Source organism: Caenorhabditis briggsae (assembly GCF_000004555.2).
Source record: "Caenorhabditis briggsae complete genome, chrV, whole genome shotgun sequence".
Lineage (NCBI taxonomy): Eukaryota > Metazoa > Nematoda > Chromadorea > Rhabditida > Rhabditidae > Caenorhabditis > Caenorhabditis briggsae.
The window spans coordinates 773,052-800,085 of record NC_013488.2 but is presented as its reverse complement, the minus strand read 5'-3'; the positions used below and the strand labels follow the sequence as shown (position 1 = coordinate 800,085).

Sequence of the window (27,034 nt, the reverse complement as noted above, 5' to 3'; positions counted from 1 at the left end):
CCGCTCACGAGGACAGCAGAAGTGTTTTCAACGTGCATGCAAGAATGGCGTTCGATAGGGCGCACTTTATTTGAAATTCAAATGTTCTTTCGCGGGTTCGAACGTACATGAGTCACCTGTTTCTGTCTGTCAAATTTTATCTTTTATCTCTTTTCGGATCTTTCTCGGAGTATTTTGTTGTTGTCTTTGCCAAAATGTAGTTTTGTCGACTTGTCAGCAAATAGCTAGAGAACTTTGAATGTTTGAATATTGATCTCTGAGCCAAGTCATCAAAAAGTTTGTAATTTCGAAAAGCTCGATTAGATGTGTACTCTCTTCAGCCATTTTGAGTTAAAAAAATATCTAAAGCTAGCATCATACCAGATTTACGAGTATAAGGTGTTGTCCGTCTGTGTGTTTGTTTGTCTGTGGGATCCTAGACTAGCTTTCATGATATTATTTTTTTTTCTAACTTTGATCAGATGAGTAGACATTTATTTTCCATGATTTATGTCTGCCCCTTGATGCTCTAAAGACCAACATTGTATTGAAATCACCTTTCTTTTCAGTTAAAAATGTCTAGCATTTGATGTCTAAACGATATACTCGTTTTTGTTGTTATTCAAACTTTCAAGCTATCTGGATTGCTGTGAAAGATATCAAAACTTTGCTAACTAATAAATTGTTTATCATGAGATCACCAAGATTTCATCAGTTGACATAATTGTTTTATCTTTGACAGGAAGCGAGTCAATTGAGCTACGGTACTTTTGACCGGTTTCTATGAATTATACTTCTCGTGATTTTTTTCCCAAATCCTTGTCATATTTCCTTCTTCTGGTTATGATAAATGCACTGCTGATTTCGTAATCTTGCACTGCCCAGATAAAATCTCATTCTTGTGGCTGCCAGACTCCCGAAATGCTACACAAATGGGGAGTCATACCTCACCCAAATGGAAACAGAAATAGCCAACGTAGGTTTGACAGCCATGAGCCTATAAAAAAAAGTGTTTGGGCCAAATTTGGCTTGTTCGGGACCTGCTAGATCACATAATTAAGCAAGGACTCCCAAATTAAAATTTAGTGTGAAATAAAGATCAAATGATAGATTGTAGCATGGAAAATACCTAGCATAAAAGACACTAAAAAGATAATTTCTTCAAATTCCAATGCATTTTTCAGTCATCGTTCCATTCTTCAACCCCTCCATTCCACCTCCAGACCACTATTCGACGAACCTCAACCAGCATAGATTCAGTATGCTTTTTGAGCCCGAAAAATGACAAATACAAATTTCAGAACCTCAATTCCCTGCCAATTCATTCACTTCTCCCAGCCACCGTGTCACTAGATCGATGGATAGTAAGTCTAACAGGAAATTGAAAATCCGCTTGAGTACATTGAAGTTTTTACAAGCTACACTCGTCATGTCTACAATGGCTTTGGTTTGGCGGAACCTCAACTCGGTAATGTCGGCAACTATTCACATGGTGAGCATTCATTGTCGAAACTTCAAAATATTCCAGGATTCAACCCAGATGGTCCTCCTCCTGGTATAATGAAATCTGCAGACAACCGCCAGTTCGGTCAGTTAAGAATCTCGGCTGGGACATATGAAGCCATTATTTACAGGACCAGCTCCCTCTGAGCCTTCCGAAGAGGCAAATTTTGGATCAAGCACTGAGCTATGCGCTGGACCCCCAGTGAGACCTCCCATACCACCCGTTGGACTGATTCAACCATCGAAAATTGCTGTTGTGCAACAAACTTCTAGTTCTGGTAACTTCAAAAATTTTCATAAGTCACACAAGCAAATCTACAGGATGTCCAGAACAGGAGGAGCTCAATTCGCCGCCTAACGATCCCGAAAGCCAGCAAAACGCATCGATTGTTATGACTCAACGTGTGGAACCTGAAATACATAAAATTTCAGGCGCCAAAGGACCCATAGAGATTTTGAGCATCAATGATCAATATGAAGACTGCGTTCAAATTCTTGCCACTGCTAGAACCGACCTCGCCACTTTGAAAACGGAATTAGAGCAGATAGACAAGAAGTTGGATGACAAGATGTTCTTAACCAAAACTCTCCAAATTGTGACCAGTGAGAAAACCAAAAAACTCCATAAGAAGATCCGTGAAGTTTCTCCAAGTCAAACAACAGCCGTAGAGCTGCGAGATCTATACACGGAAGCTCAAAATGCCTTATCTCAACAGATTAATGTGGAACAAAATTTAGCGGAAATGGAGAGATTAAGAGCTGAAAATCTAGCTGCTCGTAATTTAAAAAATAATGAGATACAGGCAAAAGAGGATGAAGTTCGAGACTTGGAGTGGCAGTGTAAAGTTATGGATACTGTGTTCAATAGATCTTCAGTTCTGCTGAAGGTCTCTGGAGCATTGGTGCAAGAACCAGAGGATATAGTAAGAATTCTTGAGAAGTTAGAGAACTAGTTCAGCGTTTCATTTTCAGAAGATTCCTGGTTTGGTTTATATGGTTGATGAGCTGAAGATGAAGCTGGATAGCAACCCATACATCTTGGATGAAGAGGTTGGTGAAACTGAACGATTTGAAATTACCACTTTATTTTCAGCTCACTCCTCCGGAACTCGCTATTCTGGAAATAGTTTATAAAAGCAAAAAAATGGGGCGAGTTATTAAAAAACTGAAGAAATGGTGGCGAGTTGAAATACTGAAAGAAATTCCGAATGACAAGAAGAAGATGAAAGGTTTGGCTTCAATAATGTACATCCAATTCTGGAGCACAATTTTCAGAAGAAGTATCAAACCAGGGAAAAAATTTAGAAGAAATTTCGCTGCCACCGATTGGGAAAACGGAAAAAATGATGGCAAGGGGTAGCATATTTTCAATTTTTTAGAAATTCAAAATTCGTGGTTTGAAGGTCTCAACGGAGGCGAATCAAAGCCATCTTCATTTGACGTCCCTAAACTGAGAAGCGAGTCACCAGAATGCCATGAAAAAGCCAACAAATTGGACAGAAAACGAGCTAGGACTCCGATAAAGTCTCGTGGAAGAGGAAGTGTTCGAGCGTTTGACGATGGTGAACATTTTCAAGAGAAAAATCATTTTTCTAGAGTTACAGAGTCTAGCTTTGATAGGAAACAAGATGCTAGAAACAAGAACCGACTTTACGTTCCACCTATTCATTCAGGTAAAATTTTGAATACTTGAACTTTGAGCTCAATTATCTCGCTTCCTATAAAATATATCCCAAATTTGTCAATTGAAAAATTACTTATCATAATATCACCAACATTTTATCAGTTGACACCAGTTTGATATCTCTCATAGGAACCGAGATAATGGAGCTCAAAGTGCAAGTATAGGGTGGACTTCTATTAGAATGTTTAAGGAATCTAAAATCAATGAACCTGTTTTTTCCAGGTTTCGATAATCATCCTCAATTAAATAAAAAACCAAGAAAGGATGAGGTTCGTACACTTCGAAACCATTTCGGTAGTTGGAGAGTCCCACGGAGGAAGCGAGACGAGGACCATAACAAAAATCGTCGATCCCGTTCCAGAAGTTCAACTAGACAGCAGACCGATGATAACGGCGATGATGTCATCTACATCAAAACAAAAATCAAAAAAATCTGAATAATTGCTTGTCTATTTAAAAACTGTAGCTTTTTTCCTAGTTTTACAACTCTCAATTTTTTTAAATTAACCTCAAAAACTTCTCAGTTTGCTTTAAAAAACTTTTAGTATTATTTTTATACCGTTCTCTTTTAGGTCGTCATTGTACGACGCTAACTACCTTTCAAGTCATTAAACTTTTTTTTCTCGTTTCAAATTTTAAAAACAGAATTTCAGACCCGTTATGTGGCGATTCGTAGATCAAAACAGATTTTTTTGGCCCAGAGATCAAAAATTTAAAAATTTACAGAATCGATCAATTTGAACTCGTCTCATGAAAACATTATGTTTCGCCAACATCTTGGTCCGTTTTTTTAAAAGAAATTTCTTTCGAAAATTCTTTTAGAAATTCTTGCAAAAATTTCCATTTTTAGGCATCACCGCATCTGAACGTCCCCCAGGTATCGTCATGGCTGGAATCGGACGACCATCCCAAAGTGGATTGAATGGTACGCATCTTGAGCCATTACCAACTTCTTATTATCACTTTTCAAATGCCAAGAGGAATTCAAATGTGAAGGATAAATACGAGAAAAGTCTCCAGAATCTTTCAACGGCTAGAGCAGATTTCGCCAAGATGAAAGTCGAAATGAAACAGTTGGACACAAATCTTGACGATAGAATTACACTTGAAAAGACCGATCAAGCCCGTGCGGCTATGGAGAATAGCAGAAGAATCTACGAGAGGATTTGTAGATTATCATTCAATAGGACAGCAATACCGATGTTGCATACATTGTACTCGGAGGGACAAACTGCAATAGAAAGTCAAGCGGAGATGGAGGAAGAGTTGGAGGAAAGAAAACAGTTGAATAAGAAACGAAAAGTTGTTCGTGAGAGAAAAGGAAAAGAGCTGAAAGAGAAGGAAGCGGAACTTCGAAATCTGGAGTGGCAGTGTAGAATTTTGGAGACAGTGTGCAATCGATTTTCTCTACTTCTGAAAGTGTCTGGAGAGTTAGTCAGAGAGTCAGAGGAGAAGGTTAGAACCTCTAAGACCTAATTTATCTCGACTTCTGTGAAAGATATCAAAAATGTGTCAACTGATAAGATATTTTTAATTTTATGATATAAATTTTATCAGTTAGCTACTTTTTTATATCTTTGACAGGAGCTAAGATTAATTGGCTCAAAGTTGCAGGTTTTACGGTATTCACAAAATAATATTCCAGAAGATTCCTCAATTGATTACAATGGTGGACGAGTTGAAGAAGAAGCTAGATCGAAATCCGTACGTTTTGGATGACGAGGTAAGGATTTGAAGAGCTTCGTATTAAAATTGAATTTATATTTTCAGCTCACCAGACACGAAGTCAAGATTCTCGAGAAAATTTCAAAACACTCGAAAGTGAGAAAGGTTGCCAAAAAATTGAGAAAATGGTTTCGAGTCGAAGTTTTGGGAGATGAGAAAAAGCCAAAAAAGCCTAAAGGTTAGTTTCCCGCACCAGAGAATCTATTATCAGCTTACAGATACTGCAAAAATGCCATCCGGATCTCCAATGAAGTCTGAAAAAAGTCTTGAAGCTTCGAATCGTGGTAAAGTTTACCGGTTTTCAACGTCTTCAATTTCTCCAATTTCAGAATCCAAAATCCATGAGAAAATGGAAATTAAACCTCAAATTCGTGGAATTTCGGGTAATCTCAAAAAGATTAAAAAATCCCGAAATCGAAACAGTCAATTTATAGGTTCCGAAGACTCTCATAAACCGAACAAAAGACCAAGTCAGTGCAGCAGTCAGGAGGAGCCTCCTCGTCCAGCCAAAATTCCGAAATCCAGCTGTCACATCAAGAAGGAAATTATCATTTATTAATAGTTTTTTTTTCCAAAAGATTTTTCTTGTTTTTTATTGTTTTCTGTTCACCATTTCACTGGATTTTGAACCTATCGTTGTTGATTCATTTTTTGGAAGAATGAATATGATTTTGAACCAGATGTTTTATGAAAATAACTGATTATTCAGGTAGCAAAGTTCATCCAAGGTTCCTATTCAAACTGTCCATCTCTAAAGAGTTTTAAAACGATGAAGAGTACAATGTCTTCGTCACCTACCTTTTTTTCTTCTTTTTCTTCTTCTTCTTCTTCTTGTGCAAACAAAAAATAACACTTTTCAAATCACATTCTGCTCCCAGCCATCAAATGTTGGATACGGTTAATACATGCAATGTTATTTCTCTCTCTCTCTCTCTCTCTCTCTCTCTCTCTCTCTCTCTCTCTCTCTCTCTCTCTTTCTCTCTCTCTTTATCTCTGACTCTATCTCATTTTACTTTACAGATTCCCTTTCGTTTTGTCCTTGAAGAAGTAGAAGCAGCATTTCGTGCAAGTCAACCATCTGTCACCTACTTCCCGCAATTTGTTCATTGAGATTTGTAGAACAATGGCTAATAGACAAATGACCCGTGCTCTCGAATTCTTCGAGCAACCAGAATACAGTGAGTTTTTCTTTCAACACCCGTATTTCCTCTAAAAAATGCCCATCCCTTTTGAGCTCAATTATCTCGATTTTCGTGGAACATATCAAAATTTTGTCAACTAATAAACTAAACCTTGTTTTATCAGCAATAATTTATCATCTAACAAAAATTTTATATCTTTTGAAGGAGCCGATATAATTCAACTAGAAGGAGGTAGGCTTCTATTAGAGTTATGTAAATTTTGCCAAAAGAGCTTTTTATTTTTTGAATTTAATTTCCAGACTTGGTTTGTATGGCTTGCAACAATCAGCAAGAATTGGAGGCTGATGATTTATTGACTCACATCCGGAACTGTGATGGTGCTGGCTCATCAGATGAGGAGGTAGGTCTAACTTATCAGTTTTCTAACGAGCTGAAGGAAAGGTAGTGATTAGAGTTCCGACCCGCGAGACGATCCTCGCAATTTATCGCTTCTTCTCGCAAGCCTGCGGGGCGGACCTGTCTCGCATTTCTCGCATCATTTCTCGCACTTTCTCGTTCTCGCACGTTCTCGCATTTACCCGCATATACTCGCTCTCGCATTTCTATCTTATAGAAAAAATTCATTCTCGCGTCATTCTTGCGAGTTCCAGCGAGAATATGCGAGAATCTCGCAATAGTCGCAATGGTAAATGAAATTAGCACTGAATTGACAATTAAAAGCTGAAATTGACATTTGAGTAAGGCATGGTGGCCTAGAATTTTTTTTTATGCTAGGAAAAAAACCAGGAATCCGTAAGCCGAAATGAAACTAACTTTCCGGAATCCGGGATACGGAATAAAATAGCTTTCTCTTAATCTGAGATCTGGAATCTTGAATCTGGAATCAGGAATCCGGAATCCGGAAGCCAGAATTCGAAACCAGAAATCCAGAATCCGGAATCCAGAATACGAAATCAAAAATCCGGAATTCAGAATCCGAAACCAGAAATCCGGGACTCAAATGTGAATTTCAGCTTTCAATTGTCAATTAAGTGCTACCTAATTTCATTGCGACTATTGCGAGATTCTTGCATATTCTCTCTGGAACTCGCGAGAATGAATTTTTGCGAGAGTATATGCGGGTAAATGCGAGAACGTGCGAGAACGAGAAAATGCGAGAATGATGCGAGTATATGCGAGACTCGCAAATTTTTCTCGCAAGTTGCGGATGCTGACTCTCGCGGTTCGGAACTCTAGTAGTGATACAAAAATAAAAAATATATTGCTATGAATTAATAAGATCTGGAAATTCGCAAAACATCGATGTTATCATTGACCCAAAACTTCCAGATAAAAATTATGAAGGAGGCCATGAAGTTTCTGGTACACTGGAAAAGTGACTACCGGAACGTCCTCCGAGTTCATCGAGAAATCGACAATGGACATAATCTTTTCACTTGCTCCGCTACTTGCCCGAGTCAGAAGGACCCAAATAGTCCCTGCACTTGTCCAGTACCCCCAAGAGAGGAAATGTATAAGGTTAGTTTTTCAAAGGAAAACTTTAAAAAGCAACATTTTGGGGCTTTGATCCTATTTAGTACTGAATTCCTGGTCAATTTGAAACAACCTACGACACCTAAAATTGTTGTTTGAATCATATAAATTTTATTTCAGAAATTTATACAGCCCCATGTCTACCACCTTACTCTGAATTTCGACTTCTATCAAACGAAATTGCAAGAACTGGAAAGGCATCGAATCGAGACGGAGTATTCCGATAAGCTAAATGGAGCTCAAAACCAGAACCAGAGGAAAAATTTGGATCGAGAGAAGAGAACCGAATTGTTTGAGGTCAAAAAGAAAACTATGGCGGTTATAAGGGAAATGAGCAATGGAATTCAAGTGATTCAAAGAACACATTTGGAGACTCATCAGGAGTATGATGAGCAAATCCAGAGGCTTGGGTGATCTGTATACCATAATCATATTATTCCAATAGAAGCACATCCTATTCGTGATTTTTAAGCTCAATTATCTCGATTTCTGTAAAAGATATGAAAAAGTTGTCAACTGATAAGTTGCTTATCTTAATATCACCAATATTTTATTAATTGACAGAATTTTGATTTCTTTCACAGGAATTGAGATAATTGAGCTCACAGTGTACGGTATTTATGTCTTTGTTGAATGGTTTTAAGTTGTTTTTGTTATGAATTTCTTGTTTGTTGTTGATATTAAGCTACTGAAAAATTGAAAATGAAAATAAAATTTCAAAGTTTACAGAAAAATATAACTTGTGTTTCTTTGGTGATCATATAAAACTTTGCAATAAAACCCTTGCAAAAAATGAGGTTTCCGAGGAGATTTTTTCATCTTTTGTGTTCTGGCATCACCAAAACCCTCATACATAATTCCAGAAAAGACCATTTGGACCTCACATTCTGCACCTTCCAATGTTTCAAACTTTTTCAACGTCACACCAATGTTTTTTGCACCTCTTCTTTTATTCATTTCGCATCTCCTGTCACTAGTCATTTCTACAGTATAAAAACAACATGAATGCACAAATATAACACAAAGTTGATTTTGATCCGATTGAAATTCCAAAAAAACATCATCATGTTTTTCTATTTTGACTGTTGTTGTTGTTTCGTTTCTGGAAAAAAGAAGATAGTGACTTTTGGAAAGACCCGCTAACCAAGTTTGAAATTGTGAAAAAAGAACGAACGCTTCCCGTTTTTTTGCTGTTCTCTCTCTCTCTCTCTCTCACTCACTTTTTTATGCCAAATAGGCACATAGTGGGAATTAGGTGGGTTCTCTCAACATTTTCACTTTCCGCCCTGAAGCTATTTTTGTTTTGTTTTCCATTTTCCTTGCTTTTCGTTCTTCGTTTTTAGTTGATTAGGGTCAAGAGCACACACTTCGGAAGCCGCTTTTTTTATGTTTGGAGGATTTGCATTCAGAAGAAAAAACTTTATATTTGTACAAAAAGATTAATTAACTGGATCACTAGGAATCAACACGCTGTGAAAGCTGTAATTTAACTTTGAGCCCCTATGTTTCGGTTCCTGTGAGAGATATCAAAAAACTGTCAACAGATAAAATATTTATCATAAAATCAGCAATATTTTATTTGTTAACAAATTTTTATTATCTCTTGTACAAATTGAGATAATTGAGTTCAAAGCGCAAATATAGGATGATCTTCTATTAGAGGGATTACGGTAGTTTTTCTTGTTTTCTTATATCATATTTCACAATTTATTGTTCGCATCATGCTTTTTTTAATATCTAGGCACCAAAAACCACAATACTTCCCAAGAAATCTTCTGATTAAGGGTACATGTCATTGTTTACTGTGTCTGCTTTAGCTGATCATGTTTTGTAAACATGCTGTTCAAAATCTCCAGCTTTAAGCTTGATATTAATACAGTTTAAATCTGATTTCGAACAGTTTATCATTTTTGAGGTTTTCTATTTTTTTTAAACTGCTTTTTAACCAAGAGTTTAGGACCAAAACGTTCACTTATCCGTCTCGTCAGAGGTGTCGTGTGCTAACGGATTTATGTCATTTCGTTTTCTCGTCACTTTTTTTCAAAAATAGAGAGACCTTGAGTCTGTCAGTTTTTGTGCAGAGTAGAATTTTTGAAATTTGCAAAAACTTTGAGGTTCCCATTTTTGGTTTGGAGCACCTCAGGGTTCCATAGGAAGCTAGTTGGTCACTTTTGAGCCAATTTTTCTTTCAACCAAATTATCTTGGTTCCTGGAAAAGATATCAAAAAGTTTTTAACTGATGAAACGTTTACCAGATTATGGGTACCGTTTCATCAGTGTATTACTTTTTGGCATCTCTCACAAGAAATGAGCTCAAAGTTAAAAGTTAAAGGGCTCTTCTATTAGAGGTTTTACGGCTCAAAACAGAAAGTTTGAAATCCTGAAACCTTCTAGAAGTCGAGAGCGGTTTTTAAAGCTATGAGCTGATTCTTAAATTTCCAGGGATGTCTAGTTAGGCTATCCTTAATCTATCCTGGAAAATGTGATAAAATTTTGAAGTTCCACGATATTGCAGTTTTCTTGAAAGGTGCTATTAGTTCCATCTGAAGTTTGATAGGGAATCAAACTCGAATGCATGAGCTTGATACTAAAATAACCTTTAAACTGGTACAACTTTCGGATTTCTGAATTTTCAAAATCCTGCTTTTTGCGAGATTCCACCTAGAATTTCACACCTTTGTCTTTTTCATAGCACTCTTGAATCCAAGCCTCCTCCTCTTCATCCTCTATATACCTTTCCTCAGTTTTGTCAAACGTCCTGCGTCTCCAACTAGCCCCCTTGTCTCTCGTTTCCCATTTTCCGTAAAAGGACTACTTGCGCAACTATTCTGTCTTTTCGCCACCATTTTGCCGACCGCAATCCTTTTCAGGTTTTCCGCCTCTTCTCACCCACACATAGACATGCAAATAAGGTCAATTTTCGTTCATGAGATTGTTGTATTTTCTTGAATTCATAGCAGGTGTAGACAAGGATGGCTGGTTTTTATTTTATTTTGGAAGTGTCAGATTCAGTCGGTCTCTGTGCGCGGCATTTTTTCGTTATTTACTTTTCTACTTTCACAAATTGGAGTTGCCAAAAAATGACCAACATTATTATACTTCTAAAGTAACATAAAAGTTCTAGGCTATCTTTCTTTTTTTAAATTTTTACTGTGAGGTTAAATCATTTTTGAAGTTATAAAAATTAATTTTTTTATTTTTTAAAGTGCTTGCACTTTGAGCCTATATATCTTGGTTCCTATAAAATATATCTAAAAGTGGTTAACTGATAAAATATTTCCCATAATATGATCAATATTTTATTAGTTAACTACTTTTTGATATCTGTTACACGAACCGAGATATACCGGCTTAAAGTGGGGTGTTCTTCCATTCCCACCCGCCCAATGCGGCGTCTTATCACATTCAGACTGGGAAATTTGAGTCAAAGTAAATAGTGGAATTTCAGCCAAGAAATAGAAGAAAAAGCAGAAAACATGTTGTTGTGGTCCTCAGCACATGGCATTCCTTCTTTTTTCTTCTTTTTTTCACTGTCTTCTTGTTCCAGAAAGCCCTCAAAGTCTGCTCCGCATAACAAGGTGTGCAAAACTTGAACTTGCTTAAGTGAAAGTCTAACTGAAATCTGATACTCCTCTTGGCCCAAATGATTTCATTGTTTATAAATTATTACCTAGAATATACCCAAAAGTTTATAAAATAGGACCCTTGCTCTTTAGCAGTATAAAACGTTGGGTCCTTGGATCGAGTCCTTTCAACAAATTCTTTGAGTGATACCTCCCTCGAGAGATATTTCATTTTCTCCTATAACACATATATCATTTGTACTTTTCACACTTCTCCTCTTTCTTTCTTTTTTCTGTACTTGCGAGTTCTCAAAATCAAAGCTTCTCTGCTCATTATAAGCAATCCCAGAATAGAAAAAGGGTAATCTCATTCCAATCCGTCTCCGTCTTCTTCTTCTTCTAATTTCATAAATGTTGCATGTGAAGCACAAATTGTGCTCATCAAAGGAAACGCAGCTCGTTATAGCTGGCGCTAGTCTCTGGTCATTCCGTCGGTTTCAAAGTTTTCTTTCTAACATTCCTTCAATTGCGATTTTATGGAGAAGTCAAGGTCGGAGATAAAAAAAAAGACAACTAGTTAAGAATGAAGACGTTCTAATGGTGAAGTCTGGGTCATGGTCTTTTTGTTTCTCTCTCTGTGATAGTTGTTTCCTAAAATAGAATTGGCCCCCACACTGTCAATTTTGAGCTAAATTATCTCAATTCCCGTGCAAGCTATAAAAATCTGTCAGAAGATGAAATATAGGTGATATTATGATAAACAATTTATCAGTTGACATTTTTCTAGATGTTTGAGAGGAACTGAGATACATTGGCTCAAAGTTAAAAGTTAGGGGGTCCTTCTATTAGAGGCTTTACGGAATTTTCAGAATTTATAGAAGTATTTTCAACAGTTTTATTTCAGCAGAATCTTTGACCGATGTTTACTTGTTTTGATGCTTCACAGTCTGAATTATTCAAAGAAAACATTTTTGGTTCAAATTTCGCGCTCTTTTTCTGGAAGTTTACGACGTTTTGGGCACATAAACTTAGAGAAAATTAGGTTGATTTTCTTTTTTTTCCAGGTCCAAAAGTGTGTTAGTATCGGATAAAAAAAGAAATGTTGTTGTTTTTCAGAATTTCTGAAATTTTAAAAGAATGTTTGAACGAGTTGAAACTTCTCAAAAAACTTAATTTTTAAAAATGATTTTAAGAATTTTTCGGGAAACCAGACAAAAACCGTATTCCCTCTAATACAAGTGTACCGTAACCATCAATTTCGAGCTCATTTATATCATTTCCTGTGAAAGATATCAAAAATGTGTTAACTGATAATTTGTTTACCCTAATATTAGCAATATTTTATTAGTTGACATATTGCTGATATGTTTCACAAGAATCGAGATAATTGAGCTCAAAGTGGACAGTCGCCTTCGCGCCCGCGTAAAAAAAATATCTAGAAAACATTTTATGTTTGTCTTGTTTGAAGAACATTCGAAGCCCTTTTAGATACCGAGATCATTCTGAATTTTTTCGGAATTCTTCCTATTCAAATTCAAAACGTTCCCTTTTTGTTGTTTACAATTCGATTCCCTATCAACCTCACATTTATAGCACCTCAATATATATTTTCATTTTGCACATTTCCCATTCCCCACTTTTTTGTCCAATATTATACCATCATCCATCACCCGTGACACCCTTTCATTCGAAGAAAATGTCGGTGTTTTTTGTGTTGTTCTGTGTATGCATCTGCCGTATGCACCCATCCATCTCACCCAACACCCCGTAATTCGCTTTTCTCTCTCTCCCTCCTTTCCCTTGTTTTACCAACACTTCACACCCTTACTTACTTTTGTTTTACTTTCTAAATCTCTCTTTTTCTGATCCTTGACTATTTTTAAAGTTATAAAAATACCTATAGGAGCTCATAAAAAGTTAGAGACATTTTTGAAAAAATGGGGAACAACTTTAAAGTTAAAGTTAGTCATAGACGAGTGGGAGGAATAGGGGGCATCATAAAAATAGAAAAAAAGAAGGACAGAATAGAGAAAAGAGCATGTGTTTTGAAAACAGCTGACGGGAAGTGATAAGTGATTGTGGGAGAACAAAAAAGAGTGCTTCTATCATTGCTGATTTATTATGTAATGTTTTGATTCCGGTGGACCTTGATGGACTCCGGAAACTGACCGGATTTGTTTATTTTTATTTCTGGAATTTGAAAATTTTGCACTTTGCATGTCTAGTTTGTGCCCTGTTTTGTTAATTATGTTTATGTCTGTGGCTTTTTCCATTTCTTCAATATTCATCTTTTCCTTTAGCTCCTTTTTCGAGTGTCCTCCTCTTCTGAATCCACATACGCAATCTTTGATCGTCTCATGTCGGTTTTTTTTCGCTTTTATTTGTGAATGACGACGCCTTCTTTTTTTTTCTTGGTTTTTTGTCGTCATCCAATCTTCTATGGTCCGTCCTCTATCGGATTCACTTTTTTGTTGTGTATTGTCCTTCAATTTGGTGTGGGAACTTTTCTTCTGGAGCTCAGGGTTCTGAAGGGAAGAATTTTCGAAATTTTTCGAATTTTTTGTTCCCGGTGTATAAGTTTGGAAAGAGTTTGAGTTCTTTCGAAATGCATGATTTTTTAAACTTTCTGAAAATTCAGAAAAAATGCTTTTTTAGAACTTTTTTCTGGATATTTTTCAAATCAAGAAGGCTCCCAGACCGTCAACTTCGAGCTCAATTATCTCTGTTCCTTCAAAAGATATCAAAAACCTATCAACTGATAAAATGCCTGCCATATCATGGCCAATATTTTATCAATTGACATACTTTAGATATCTCTAATAGGAATCGATAAAATTGAGCTCAAACTTGCCAGTGTGGGGGCCCTTCTATTATAGGTTTTACGGTAGTTTTATAGCTTTACATCTTTCTGTTCAAAAATCCAAACAATTTTCTTTTTTACCAGCCACCATAAACCAATAAAATGAGAACAGATTCTCTATCTCCTTACCAATTTATATCTGGCCCCAATCATAAAATCTACCAGTTCTTTTACATTCTCTTTCTCTCTCTCTCTCTCTCTCTCTCTCTCTCTCTCTCCCTCTCTCTCTCTCCTCTATTTTCAAAATTCTTCCATAAACTTTCTATCTTCATCGGTGTGAGAGAGAGAGAGAGAAAGCGAAAGAGAGTGGTGGTCCATTGGATGATGTATGGACTGAAAAGTGATACGAGACGACACATAGCAGAAAAAGAGGGACCGCCACTAGTAATAGACATAAGCTTATGACACGAAAAAGTTTTTGCTGTTGGGAGAGGAAAGATTGGTGCAACATCATAAAGAAGAAGCAACTAATACGCGAACATAAATTGTCACACACTGGGAGAGAGAAAGAGGAAAAAGGACGAATATTATGTTGGATGAGTGCCAAAAACTTTTTTTACATGATCTTTTTTTTCGAAAATGCGTAGACGACAAAGTTTTTATAGAGTTCTCAGAAGTTTGCTGAACTTCCTGTACTGCAGAACTCATAAAATTAATATCCACTTTTTATTTTTTTTCCCCCAAGGACTGCCAACCGATTTCATTGAAACGTATTTGTTTTTCGAACATTTGTGTCATCATCGAACAACGGGAATACAAAGCCAAAAAGAAAATATTTTCAATGGAGTCTCGATCGTTCTAGTCTTTTTTTTCTATATTTCCAGTTGAATTTTGGCTATGATAATTCTGCGAAGACCTATGGTGAGTTGACATGGAATGTCCCCAAATTATCAAGTTTGAGCCCATATATCTCATTTCCTGTAAAAGATATAAAAAAGTTGTCAACTGATGAAATGTTTATCATAATATCATCAATATTTTGTCAGTTGACAAATTTTTAATATTTTTCACAGGAACCGAGATAATATAGCTTAAAATAAGTGCGCCACTAAAATAAACACTTATTTTGGGCTGCCATTGAGCTCGATTATCTTACCTGTTAAAAATTTCAAAAAGTGGTCAACTGATAAAATATTTGTGATATTATGATAAGCATTGTTCTCGTTATCCATGTCTTGATATCTTTCGCAGGAACCGAGATAATTGAGCTCAAGCTTGACGGTTTGGGTGTATGAGAGAAAAACAGTAGTTCAACTTTATTATTTGGGCGACTCTGAAATAGACAATTGACTGTTTTTATCCAATATGTAGCTTTTTGTTTTAAATTCAGTAGGCTCTCTCTCTCTCTCTCTCTTTCTCTCTTTTCTAACTGTATTGCTCCAACTGTATTGCCCTTGTGGCATTAATTTGTAATTCTAATTAACCCCTATGAAAAAGGGATTCGATCGATTCTGTACAAAAACGGTTCTCTCAGAAATCGGCAGATAGGAATAGATAGGAATTCTGAAAAAATTCCATGGTTGCAAAGTTTTCAATCTGTACGGTCTACCGTGTTTTCTCTTTTAAAATCCTCTTTCCAAGTCTAAAGGAGAAAAATCTCCCCCGAACACACGTGCAAGAGGTGTGGATTACTGTATCCGCGCGCGAAACTGTGTGCGCGCCAAAACGCGTCTCCTCTCTCGGCAAATTCTCATCGTTTTTTTAGTTTTCGCTGGTGTTCGCTCACGATTGGGGACGACCCGTTAAAGTGTGGCTCACTGGTTTTAAAGGTTTTGTAGTGGTTTATTGAGTAAATTCAATAAATAGTGTTTTATAGGAAATCTGTGTTTTGTATTCTTCTAGTCTTCAGGTTACACAGGTCTCTTTGAGTGCATAGAGGTTCTGTGAGTGCATAGCGTTTGTCTGTGGTTCTCACTCTCTCTCTGCATCTCGTTGTTTTCAATAGTGTCTTTTAGCAGTTAGTGTTTCTAGGAGGTCTTTCAGTTACATTACTAATCTAGGTCTGTTATACACCCTCCAAAAGTTTCAAAGTAAGCGGAAACTTGACAGACGAGCTCCTGGCTTCAAGAATGGTCGAAATGGCCCGGTACTATAATCAGTAACAGAGTAAACGGGTTTTTTTGTCTTCTAGTTTTTCTTCTTTCTACTACTCCTTCTTTTTTCTTTCTCTGCTATCAGTTCACCATAGTAACCACCTTTTCTTCTTTTTCTTCTCATTTTTTTTCAATACTTATCTCTCTGTCCCTCTCCTCGAAATCCATACTATTTCCTTTTTATTTGTTCGAGGTGTTGCAGCCACTCTGGCTTCTTCTCCTTCTTCTGCTTCTTACAGCTTCTTATTCCTATTACTCACAATTTATACCTGAAAGCCCCCTCCCACCTAGAATCCTATCTATGTATCGAAATCGAAAATTTTCACGTTATCATTGGGTTCGAGTTTACTTTTTTACCAATTGCTAAGTCATAAGAACCCACTTATTTCTTTCAGACAACAATGGTGCAATGTGGAAGTATTAGAACACTAGTCTGCAAGACGGAGGATAATTATAATATCTATGATGTAAGATTTAACTTTAGCAATTTTTTAAATTAAAAAAATTTCAGGACGAGCTAGACTCCTTGGAATCGCTGAAAAAGCCTCGAAAAAAGCTTATATTCTCCACAATTGCATTGATATTGGCCTTAGGATCTTTGCTTATTACAGTATACTTACTTACTCGAGACACATCACCAAAAGCCACATATGACAGGTATATATTTCTCTTTTGATTCAATTTTATCCTTAAATTAAGTTTCAGAATTAACGATGACAAACTTCGAGATTTAATAGTAGTATCACCTGCTGCTCAAAAATTGCCCAAGACCGGAAAACTGTTCTGTTGGGTGCAAACGTCTACAATTTATCATGATACTAGATCACTTGCAATCAACGAGACGTGGATTCATAGATGCGATCATGGACAACTATTCACTTCTGAGAAGTTCAACGACACACGGATACCGTACTCTACAGTGTTTGCCGGGATCCCTGATAACTATTATAATCTGTTTTTCAAAAGTCGTTATGCATTCCGTCATATCTACACTAACATTTCTTCGGAGTTTGATTGGTACTTGAAGGTGAGTCTTATATACCGTGAGACCTGTAATAGAAGAGCCCCATAACTTTGAGCCAACTTATCTCGAACCATGTCGAAGATATCAAAAAAGTGTCAACTGATAAATTGATTATCAGAATATCATCATTTTATCAGTTATAAAATTGTTGGTATCTTTTTTAGGAGCCGAGATAATTGAGCTCATTACAGGTTTCACGGTACTTCAGAATTTTAGATTTTGAAATCTCTCTTTTTTCAGGCAGATGACGATACATACGTCATCGTGGAAAATTTGAAGGCGTTCCTCTCGACTCTAAATCCAGAGGAACCTCATTATCTTGGATACGTGTTGAAGCCATACTTGAAAAATGGATACAACGCAGGTGGTGCTGGATACATTTTGTCGAGAGCAGCATTGAAAATTTTCGCGGAGAAGCTGTATCCAAATGCTACATTGTGTCCAGATGATATTTATGAGGATGTTGGAATTGCAAGGTGAGTTTTGTATCTACCTCTATGATGGACGGTTTCAGCTTTTTAGCAGCATATGTATATCTCATAAACCATCGGAACGTACCCTATGCGTACATTTTGAGTCAATTTATCTCGGTTTCTGTAACAGATATCAAAAAGTAGTCAACTGGTAAAATATTGAATACCAGCCTGCTGGCTGCTGCGCCTTCGACGCAATTCATTGTTCGTCGCTCCACCCCTCACTTTTCGATTTTTCATTATCACACTGTAGAACATCTACGTCATCTCTCCCCTCTCCTGGTGTGGCCTTCATGGCGCAGCTGTGTGCGTGCGCAGCCATTGAGCGGATGGCCGCTGGTTCGGTTTTGGTGCCGGCCAACCTTTCATTTGAAAACCCAAAACCGGACAGACTGACACCAAGACCAACAGACGCGTCCAGCATTTTATATTTGTTTAAGGAAGATATTATGATCAACAATTTATCAGTTGACAAATTTTTGATATCTTTTACAGGAATAGAAATAATTGAGCTTAAAGATAATGATCTGTAGGCGAGGGGGTCTATTAGAGGGAATACGGTAACTGATAAAATTTATAATTTGACCCTTCCAATACCTCATTAGATGCAATTTTTATCTGTATTTTTCTTCCGAAATGTGTTGTGTTTCTATTCTTAGTGTCCTAGTACGTATCCGGCCATGATGAAATAACATTTTGGTTAATGTATAGCTGTTCAAATACCTGGAACAAAACAAATAGAATCACATTTTTTGAAGCAGATATTTGTTGGGGCACCTTGTGGAAAACGATATGTTTTTGAAATGATCTTTTGAACTAGCTTAGTGAAAATTTGGAAAACCAAAAATGCATATTTACCAAACTGTCAACTTTGAGCTCAATTTCGATTTCTGTCAAAGATATACAAAATCTGTCAACTGATGAAATATTGGTTATTTTATGGTAAACATTTTATCAATTAATTACTTTTTGAAATCTTTCACAAGGACCGAGATAAGTTGGCTCAAAGTTTGCACGCATGCACCTAAAATGCGCGTGAGGTGCACTTACTTCAAGCTCAATTATCTCGATTCTCATGAAAGGTATCAAAAATATTTCAACTAATAAAATTTAGGTTATACTATGATAAACAATTTATCTGTTGAACACATTTTGATGTCTTTTAAAGGAACCGAGATAATTGAGCTTAAATTGCTCGTATCGGGTAGGCTTCTTGTAGAGCAAATGCCGCATTTTCAACCAAAAATAGGTTTTTAAAAAATCTATCTCTTTTTTGGAAAATCCTTTAACCAATCAACATTTTTTAGATGTCTCGCCAACGCTGGAATCTACCCAGAAGACACTCGAAATTCTCATGGCCAGAATCGATTCAACACATTCTCCCCAACAGAAACTTTTCATCAAACCAAAGCCAGCGTTGATTGGGTCAAATTTTTGGAGAAGAAGGTAGGATATTTTCCTAAATTTTCCGTGGAGCGCACTTACAACAAAACTCTTCAAGCTAATTCTTCTATTCCAGGGCTACGCAGCATTCGCCAACGACCTGGTATCATTCCATCATTTGTCTCCAGATGAGATCCGCCTATTCGACATTCTGCTTTATAGAGTTGATAGGAAACAAGTCTAGACTCATTGCCAAACGTTTATCTTCTTCTGGATAGCTCTTCATTTCTTTTGGAAATTCAATTTCCGCATTTTGTTCCTGTTCCGCCCAATTTCAATGTCAATTTTTCTTTCGAATCTCGCCAATTTTTGAACTACTACGGGTTCGTAGACTCATATCATTTCTTTGATAATTTTTCTCACCAATAAATTTTTTTTGTTTCACAAAGCAACAACGTTTTTCCCTCTTTTCTCTCCCTTCTCGTTAGGCTCCGCCCACTTCGCACACAAAGTATAGCGGGCGGCGGAACCCGGGAAGTGTCGGCTGCGCGCGTACGTTAGGTCGGCTCGTAACTTTCAACCTGTGGGAATGATGACTTTCTGTTGTAGGAATCTCAATGAGCGACTGTGATATAAAAATGCAGTAATCTCACTGACCCCACTTTTTGACTCTTCCGATAAGGAATTCTATAATTTTATCAATCGAATGGGAAAGAGAAATCAATTAGGTCACTCCAGTAAAATTTCAAAATTCGTATACCGTATTTCCTCTAATAAAAGCCCACCTAGGTGGCCACCTCTAATTGAAGGTTTATTCTTCCATAATGATAACACACAGCTCTCATGCCGCATGAGTCGTGAGGAAAAACACCCGAATTTTGAATGTTCTACAATGAAGAGCAATTATCACCACATTCAAAAAAGGAAAAAAAATCCGTCGAGCCGGATTCGAACCAGCGACCTAAGGATGCCCACTGACTCTACAGTCCTCCGCTCTACCAACTGAGCTATCGACGGAACGTTTCCCCTGGGCCTGGAGGGACAATAAGAACGTGAGTAAAGATTGCGGAGAGAAAGTGAAGTTTGTGGAAGATACGAAGAATTGAGAGTGCGGACATTCAGGTGTCTGGGAGATAGAGATCCTTTTTATTGTAGTTGTAATTATTGTCCCAGGAATGGTAAAATCGAAATGTTGCAAAAGACATTAAAAAGAAAGAAATGGTTGATCCTGATCTTTCGAGGTTGATATTTGTTTCGATGGTGGTTTGCTCAATCAATTTTTGTTTTATTTTCAGACAGTCTTGAGGGAATACAAAAAAATCGGGAAAAAACGAGTAAAACTCGAGTAAAAACACTCTGAAAATAATAATAATTTTAGGTTACGGTAGTTTTGAGTTTGAAAACTTTGGAGGGTCGGAAACAGACCTAGATTGAAAACTTTGCATTCGCAGCATTTTCCGGTAGCTGGACAGACGAGATTCAGACTCCTGAAAATTCCGAAAATCAACTGAAAAATTCGTTTTTGTATATCTTATTGACCGCTACTGTAGATGAGAAAGGTCCGTGAGCCGACACTACATATAATTTAAATGTAATGTTTCCTACATATCTGCATTTCACTGAAGTAGAAGCTGTACAAATAATAGACCACCTACCAACAATCAAATAGTAAGAAGCGAGGGAGGGCGGATGTTGAGTGAATATACAACAATCAAATTGTTTCTTTTTGTTCAGCCGCTTATTATATGGAATTCAAAAATTTTGTTTTGGGCTTACTGCTATCTCTAGAGCTGGGTGATTGTATTTCAAATTTGGATGAAGCTCGGATTCCTATAACCTAGTTTCATAATTTCTATTTGTCAGAAACTGAAAGGAGGCAAGACATCGAAAAAAAAAGTGTGATAGGACAATAAGATTGCCTATCATTTCTCTCATTTGCGTACTCCTCTTTCTGTTATCTCTTCGTGTTACACCCTCCACTCTTGATTCTATTGCACCGCATCGGTCGGAGACGGCTGCCTTCGGGCACCCTCTCTTATACCGACATATATTTAACCTAATAAATATATAATCACCGCATTTACTGTACTGCACATCCAGAAAATAATACTAAATGTCTGGCGAGACATTTTTGTATTACATTAGCCTAGAGAACCCCCAAGAGGAGTTGAACTCATGAGGGACAGATCAGGAGTACAGCGCCGCTTCCGGCTGAGCTACGCGAGCGTAAGCTCGGCGCGGTCTGTTTCCCCGAAACGTTCCCAATTTTTTTTGTTGTTAAATTTCATTTAGATGTAGCTCATATTTTTTACATTATTATTAGGTTGTTCAATAAATAGTGGTCACTTTCACTTCGCTCTACCGTTGCTTATCCAATTTTGGGTTTTTTTTTCAATTCTGTTTTTATATTTATAGACGTCACACATTGCATGTTTAATAGACATTTAAAAATTCCGAATGGACTGTCTAACGGCCGAGGATTTTCTCGATAACGGGATACTCAAAAGTGTTTCTTTGATCATATGTCTCCAAGGTCTCTCGAACAACGACCATTAGCGAGCAAAGTGCACAATGTTAGACGTAGACCTCATCTCTCGAACCACGATTGAAATTTGGTTCAAAAGATTCGAATAAGAAAATTATGATCTGGATCATAAACCAATACCCAAAAGGCCTATCCTTAATAAAAATGAAAATATTTTAATGATACTGGAGGAAAAGCTCTGTGCTACTTTGCGTGCATTGTCTTTGACAGCCCACCATCCTAATAGCACCGCAACAGATCATGTTCCTCAAACGGGAAGAGTCCGGAGAGTCGATAAAATCGTTCCCCACATTTTGACCAATTTTTAGAAAAAGGTCCGATGAGACCTGTCCGTTTCTCTCCTCTCCAGGAAACCGACGACGGACTGGGTCAACAAAACAATCATTGGAGATGATGAACGGGTACTGTATGTTAACAATGCCAGTAAGCACCTATGGCTCTCTGCAAAGGAAACGGTGGAATCGGTCTCAAAAGGCAACCTTCAAGAAAAAATCGGATTTTTCCGATTCGGTTAGACAGTGCTGAAGTAAAATACCGCAAGCTGCTTCCGGATTCCTATGCCATCAACTTTGGCTCTACTGCTTTCAAATGGAAAGTGGTATTTATGCACATCGCTCTCACCTCTAGAGAGGCTCAGTGTTGAAATTTTTGCATGTCAACGAAAAACCACACAAATATTCGAAGAGCCGTTACAAACTCCATCTTCTAGGAATCGAAGTTTTGCATTGCCCATCGTACACCGCCGACCTGGCACTAGCTAATTACTGCCATGTCTGATTTCTCCAGAATCGTCTTGCTGGTGAGAATGTCCATGATCGGAAGGGTGTCAAGAAATTTTTGGAACACTGTTTTGCCTCTAAGTCGCCAGAGTTCTACGCGAACGGAATTGCCTAACTTCCGTTGCGCTGGCAAGAAGTTATGAACTCCAATGGCGAAATAATTTCTCAATGATTCTTGTTTTCCTTGAAGAAAAAACTACTTGAAGAAAAGTGACCACTATTTATTGAACAACCTAATACCATTCTGAAGTTTCTACCAGCTTTTCAATTCAACCAAGAAACACATATCCGTTTGAGAAGTTTCCTTGTCTTCAAAGATATGAATTATTCCATTTCTGACACGGCTCATGAAATAGAGCTCCGTTGTCATAGGAAGCCATTTTTCGGAAACGTCCTGATTTTTGCTTTTTCTTTTGGAAACAATTTCTATGCTATCGTTTTTTTGTATTTGTACGTTTCCAAAATTTTATATCTCTGTAAATATATAAACTCGGCAAAATTGATGTTGGTCTTTATACCAAGACAGAGCATACACAGAAAAAAGTTTTTGTTCTATCAACTGTAATACAAAAATGTCTCGCCAGACATTTGTATCAATTTCTGAATGTGCAGTACAGTAAATGCGGTGATTATATATTTATTAGGTTAAATATATGTCGGTATAAGAGAGGGTGCCCGAAGGCAGCCGTCTCCGACCGATGCGGTGCAAATAGAATGAAGAGTAGAGGGTGTAACACGAAGAGATAACAGAAAGAGGAGTACGCAAATGAGAGAAATGATAGGCAATCTTATTGTCCTATCACACAACCTAGAAGAACAATATTTGAAAAGATTTTTTTTCCTTAATGTAGTTGAGACAGGAATGACATTTGTATGTCTAGTCATTTAGCCCTTCTTCATCAATAATCAAAAAATTGATTTCAAACCATGCAATTCTGTCTAAAAGCAGGCTTCCTAGCTCATATAGAAATCGAGATACGGTCGTTTGAAGTTCCCGAGGTTAGAGACGCGGCGTTTCTCGTCGTCTGCGTCTCTAGCCTCCTAAACTTAAAGCGGCTCTATCTCGGTTTTTAGAATCGCCAGAAATGTGATTTTTTGACAGAATATGGAATTTTGTCTATCTAAAGTTTTGCTGTTCAAAGAGGTGGACAAAATCGCGTCGATCTGATATAGGACGTCGGTCGGCCTCCGGTACCGCGCCCGCTTGGCTCAGCCGGTAGCGGCGGTGTACCCTGATATGTCCCTCATGAGCTCACCTCATCAGGGTACTCTATCCAAATAATTTAAAAAAAACAATTTTTGATGTCTTGCCTCTTTTAAGACTTGCTAAACATTTGTCTTTGCTAAGAACTTGACCTATTCTTAGTCCTCCAAACAAGGTTTCCTCTCGATGACGTCTGCTTCACCTTTTTTTTTATCTTTTCGTCATATTTATTCTATATTATAGATTTTCCAGATCATTCTTCCACCATGAAGTCGTCTCTCCGTGGTCCCTTGATCTTCATGCTTGGTGTAACTTTTTCCGGATTTTTATTTTCATTGCATTATACAAAGATCAGAGAATATCAGGTACTTCGATTCCCTTGCCCAGATCTCTAACTCAAATGTTTTCAGTTAACTGCTGAAATTCCTTATCAAGCAGTCTCGGATAGTGTTGCATTACAGAAATCAGTTACAGTAGCACAGTCCAGATTAGTACCCTCCACTAGCAAAATCGATGAGTTGCCACGTGGCAGTACAGCGGTACCGCTTCCAAAGAAGGAAGAGGACTGCAATTGTGTCTCCCAGAAAACTGGTCACTCCCATAATTTTTGCTATATGGACCCGCAAAATGTGTCATCGATAGGAAAGCAATTTAGCTGTAATCATTTGGCGACTTTGGAAAGATTAAGTAGGTCATAGAAATTCAAGGGCCCTTCAGCTTTCAACTTTGAGTCAATTTATCTCATTTCTTGTCAAAGATATGAAAGAGGTGTCAATTGATAAATTATTTATCATAATATCATAAATCTTTTATCTGTTGACACATTCTTGATATTGTTTATAGGAGCCGAGATAATTGAACTTAAAATTGACAGTGCAAGGGCGCTTCTACAGGTTTCACTTATTAATTACTTTGATCACTTCCAGAATTGGTGGACAACACTGGTCCGTTCATTGATCTCTCAAATACGGCTGAAAATACCAAAGAAGTAATTTTCGTCTCCGCTGTATCCGACAATCACTTTAATGAAGCCACTGCCTCCATCGACGCTTTCTACAAGTTTTACCCTCGTCGAAGATTCATTTTATATAGTTTGGGACTTGGTGAAATCTACATCACCAATATCAAAAAAGATTTCAAGTATCTGGAAGTCCGCGTTTTCAATACATCCAGATATCCGGAATATGTTACTCATTGGATGACATATCGATTTAAGCCACTGATCCTTGCAGAAGTTATGACAGAGTTTACAAATATTTGGTGGATGGATGCACATATTGTGACGAAAAAGCCAAATATGATTGAGACTTTTTATAAGGAGCTGGAGGAGAGGACGAAAAAAAATGATACGGATATTGTGAGTTTCTTCTGAATAGAAGCCCACCCAAACCGTTAACTTTGAGCTCAATTATCTCGTTTCCTGTAAAAGATATCGAAAAGTAATTCATTGGAAAATTATTCATCACAATATCACCAATGTTTTATCAGCTAAGAAGTTTTTAATATATTTCACAGAAAGCGAGATAATTAGCTCGAAGTTGATGGTTCTGGAGGGCTTCTATCAGAATAAATATTCACATTCTTATGTTTTCAGCCGGTCCCAATTTACTTTTTCATTCATGCCAGTCACAGTAATTTTGCCACATTGTTTCCACGTGAGTCTTTCTAGGCTTCCGTTCCGGTCGGCCAAAAATCGGCGACCGACATCCGATCGCCGGCTGAATTTGTGCATTTGCGCGTCAACATGCCAGGGAGTGTTTGCGTACTCAAAATGCGTCGTAAAATATAACGCTGCCTACGCAAACACTCTCTGGCATGGTGCGGCCGGTCGAAAATCGCTGACCACCGACCCAGCCGACCGACAACCGACCGAACTGACCGATTTCGTGCCTTTGCGCTTCAAAATGCCGGCACTTTTCTAGAATCGCGGAACAAAAAATCACGGAACGAAAAAAAATCACGGAACGAAAAATAAAATCACGGAACGAAAAATAAAATCACGGAACGAAAAATAAAATCACGGAACGAAAATTTTGGGTAATCCAAAAATTGCAAGGACCTTCATTCAAGTACTATCCTGAAATTTAACCTTGACATTAAATTTTTTTTGCTCAGTATCCAAAATGACACCCGAAATGTGGTATTGAGTCCTTAAGGTACACTAGTTGATAGTGTACATGATTAATAGATTACATAGGACCTTTCCCAGATGTTCTGAGGATCATGGGACATATGAGAGTTAGGTTAAAGGCTGCAACGAGCAGAGTTATCAAACTTCCCGTCGTTTTTTGCGTGTCCCACATGAAGGAAACATGAGTTCAGCCTAAGCCTATAATTGAAGAAATCTTATTTTTCATTTTTCAAAAATTGGATGATATTTTTGGATTGAAGAAGCTTTTTTCAATCACAGGCATAGGCTGAAACGTCATGCTTCTTTTATCTGGAACACCCTAAAATGTCAGCAAGCTCAATAACTGCTTGATGTAGCTTTAAACTGAATTTTCAGATGTTCTACAGGTCCTATGTAACCTGTTAACTAGCGTATCTTAAGAAATTGATAAACCCTTTTTTAGTATACTTTTGGGTATTGGACAAAGTAAAATTGATGCCAAAGTTAGTATTACGGATACTACTTGTCAAAGTGAAGAAGATAGCAATTTTTGGATTACCCAAAATTTTCGTTCCGTGATTTTATTTTTCGTTCCGTGATTTTATTTTTCGTTCCGCGATTTTGTTTTTCGTTCCGTGATTTTTTTTCGTTCCGTGATTTTTTCGTTCCGTGATTTTTTTTCGTTCCGTGATTTTTTCGTTCCGTGATTTTTTTTCGTTCCGTGATTCTAGAAGAGTGCCAAAATGCCTATATTTGCGCACAAAGCACTTAATTTTACGGCAAACGGAACATTTAGTAAGTACTTTGTCGTAAAATACAATATACAAACACGTTGACGAGCAAATGCACGAAAACGGTCGGCGCGCCAACCGATCGGTCAGGTGCCGTCCGCTCGGCCGTCTTGGTCGGCTGTCGGTCGGTCGGCCAAACTTCCCGAACGAATGGAAGCCTTATAGTCTTTCTTAATTCTGAGCAATTTTATTAGTGAAAACTGTTTTCAGAAGTATTGACCTACTTCCCGTCCAATTCACAAGCTCTTCTAAAAAGTGAACAACATGGATCTCAACTAGGAGCAAACACATTTTTCGTAGGGCGAACCGAGTATGCGGTGGTGCCGTGATTTTGTGTTCCTCGATTTTATAAAAGTGCTGGCATTTTTAAGCGCAAAGGCGGTCAATAGGTCAGTTCGGTCGGTTGTCGGTCGGTCTGGGTACGGTGGTCAGCTATTTTGGACCGGCCGCACCATGCCAGAGAGTGTTTGCGTAGGCAGCGTTATATTTTACCACGCATTTTGAGTACGCAAACACTCCCTGGCATGTTGACGCGCAAATGCACAAATTCAGCCGGCGATCGGATGTCGGTCGCCGATTTTTGGCCGACCGGAACGGAAGCCTAGAAAGACTCACGTGGAAACAATGGGCAAAATTACTGTGA

General features: G+C 37.6%; 5 protein-coding genes and 1 non-coding gene across 6 annotated transcripts in view; 5 read left to right on the top strand and 1 right to left on the bottom strand.

Moving 5' to 3' along the window:
- Positions 1–900: 900 nt before the first annotated feature.
- CBG11311 lies at positions 901–3,603 on the top strand (the record flags this gene model as incomplete). The annotated part of the gene is made up of 12 exons (XM_002635048.1): positions 901–955; positions 1,164–1,238; positions 1,281–1,343; positions 1,508–1,567; positions 1,614–1,760; positions 1,804–2,405; positions 2,455–2,532; positions 2,576–2,711; positions 2,758–2,838; positions 2,886–3,044; positions 3,087–3,155; positions 3,389–3,603. The coding sequence occupies 12 exons, from the start codon at positions 901–903 to the stop codon at positions 3,601–3,603; spliced, it is 1,740 nt and encodes a 579-aa protein (XP_002635094.1).
- A 415-nt stretch (positions 3,604–4,018) lies between these two features.
- Positions 4,019–5,450, top strand: CBG11312 (the record flags this gene model as incomplete). Its single annotated transcript, XM_002635049.1, has 6 exons — positions 4,019–4,621; positions 4,812–4,889; positions 4,937–5,069; positions 5,110–5,175; positions 5,221–5,274; positions 5,326–5,450. Coding segments are annotated over 6 exons (1,059 nt in total), but the record flags the coding sequence as incomplete, so codon positions are not given.
- Positions 5,451–6,029: 579 nt separating this feature from the next.
- CBG26887 lies at positions 6,030–7,980 on the top strand (the record flags this gene model as incomplete). The annotated part of the gene is made up of 4 exons (XM_045236543.1): positions 6,030–6,069; positions 6,333–6,433; positions 7,363–7,551; positions 7,687–7,980. The coding sequence occupies 4 exons, from the start codon at positions 6,030–6,032 to the stop codon at positions 7,978–7,980; spliced, it is 624 nt and encodes a 207-aa protein (XP_045099180.1).
- Positions 7,981–16,483: 8,503 nt separating this feature from the next.
- On the top strand, positions 16,484–19,206 carry CBG11315 (the record flags this gene model as incomplete). Its single annotated transcript, XM_002635050.1, has 6 exons — positions 16,484–16,549; positions 16,594–16,739; positions 16,788–17,109; positions 17,347–17,582; positions 18,887–19,025; positions 19,099–19,206. The coding sequence occupies 6 exons, from the start codon at positions 16,484–16,486 to the stop codon at positions 19,204–19,206; spliced, it is 1,017 nt and encodes a 338-aa protein (XP_002635096.1).
- Positions 19,207–19,895: 689 nt separating this feature from the next.
- CBG28460 lies at positions 19,896–19,979 on the bottom strand. The gene is given in 2 exon segments: positions 19,896–19,932; positions 19,942–19,979. It is a non-coding gene (tRNA).
- A 3,777-nt stretch (positions 19,980–23,756) lies between these two features.
- CBG11316 overlaps positions 23,757–27,034 on the top strand; it is a gene marked incomplete at both ends in the record, with an annotated part of 5,475 nt that continues 2,197 nt past the window's right edge. Inside the window, 5 exons of the mRNA XM_045236542.1 lie at positions 23,757–23,855; positions 23,901–24,177; positions 24,417–24,847; positions 25,085–25,145; positions 26,602–26,701. Coding sequence (XP_045094566.1) covers positions 23,757–23,855; positions 23,901–24,177; positions 24,417–24,847; positions 25,085–25,145; positions 26,602–26,701 — 968 coding nt within the window. The remainder of the gene's footprint in view (positions 23,856–23,900; positions 24,178–24,416; positions 24,848–25,084; positions 25,146–26,601; positions 26,702–27,034) is intronic.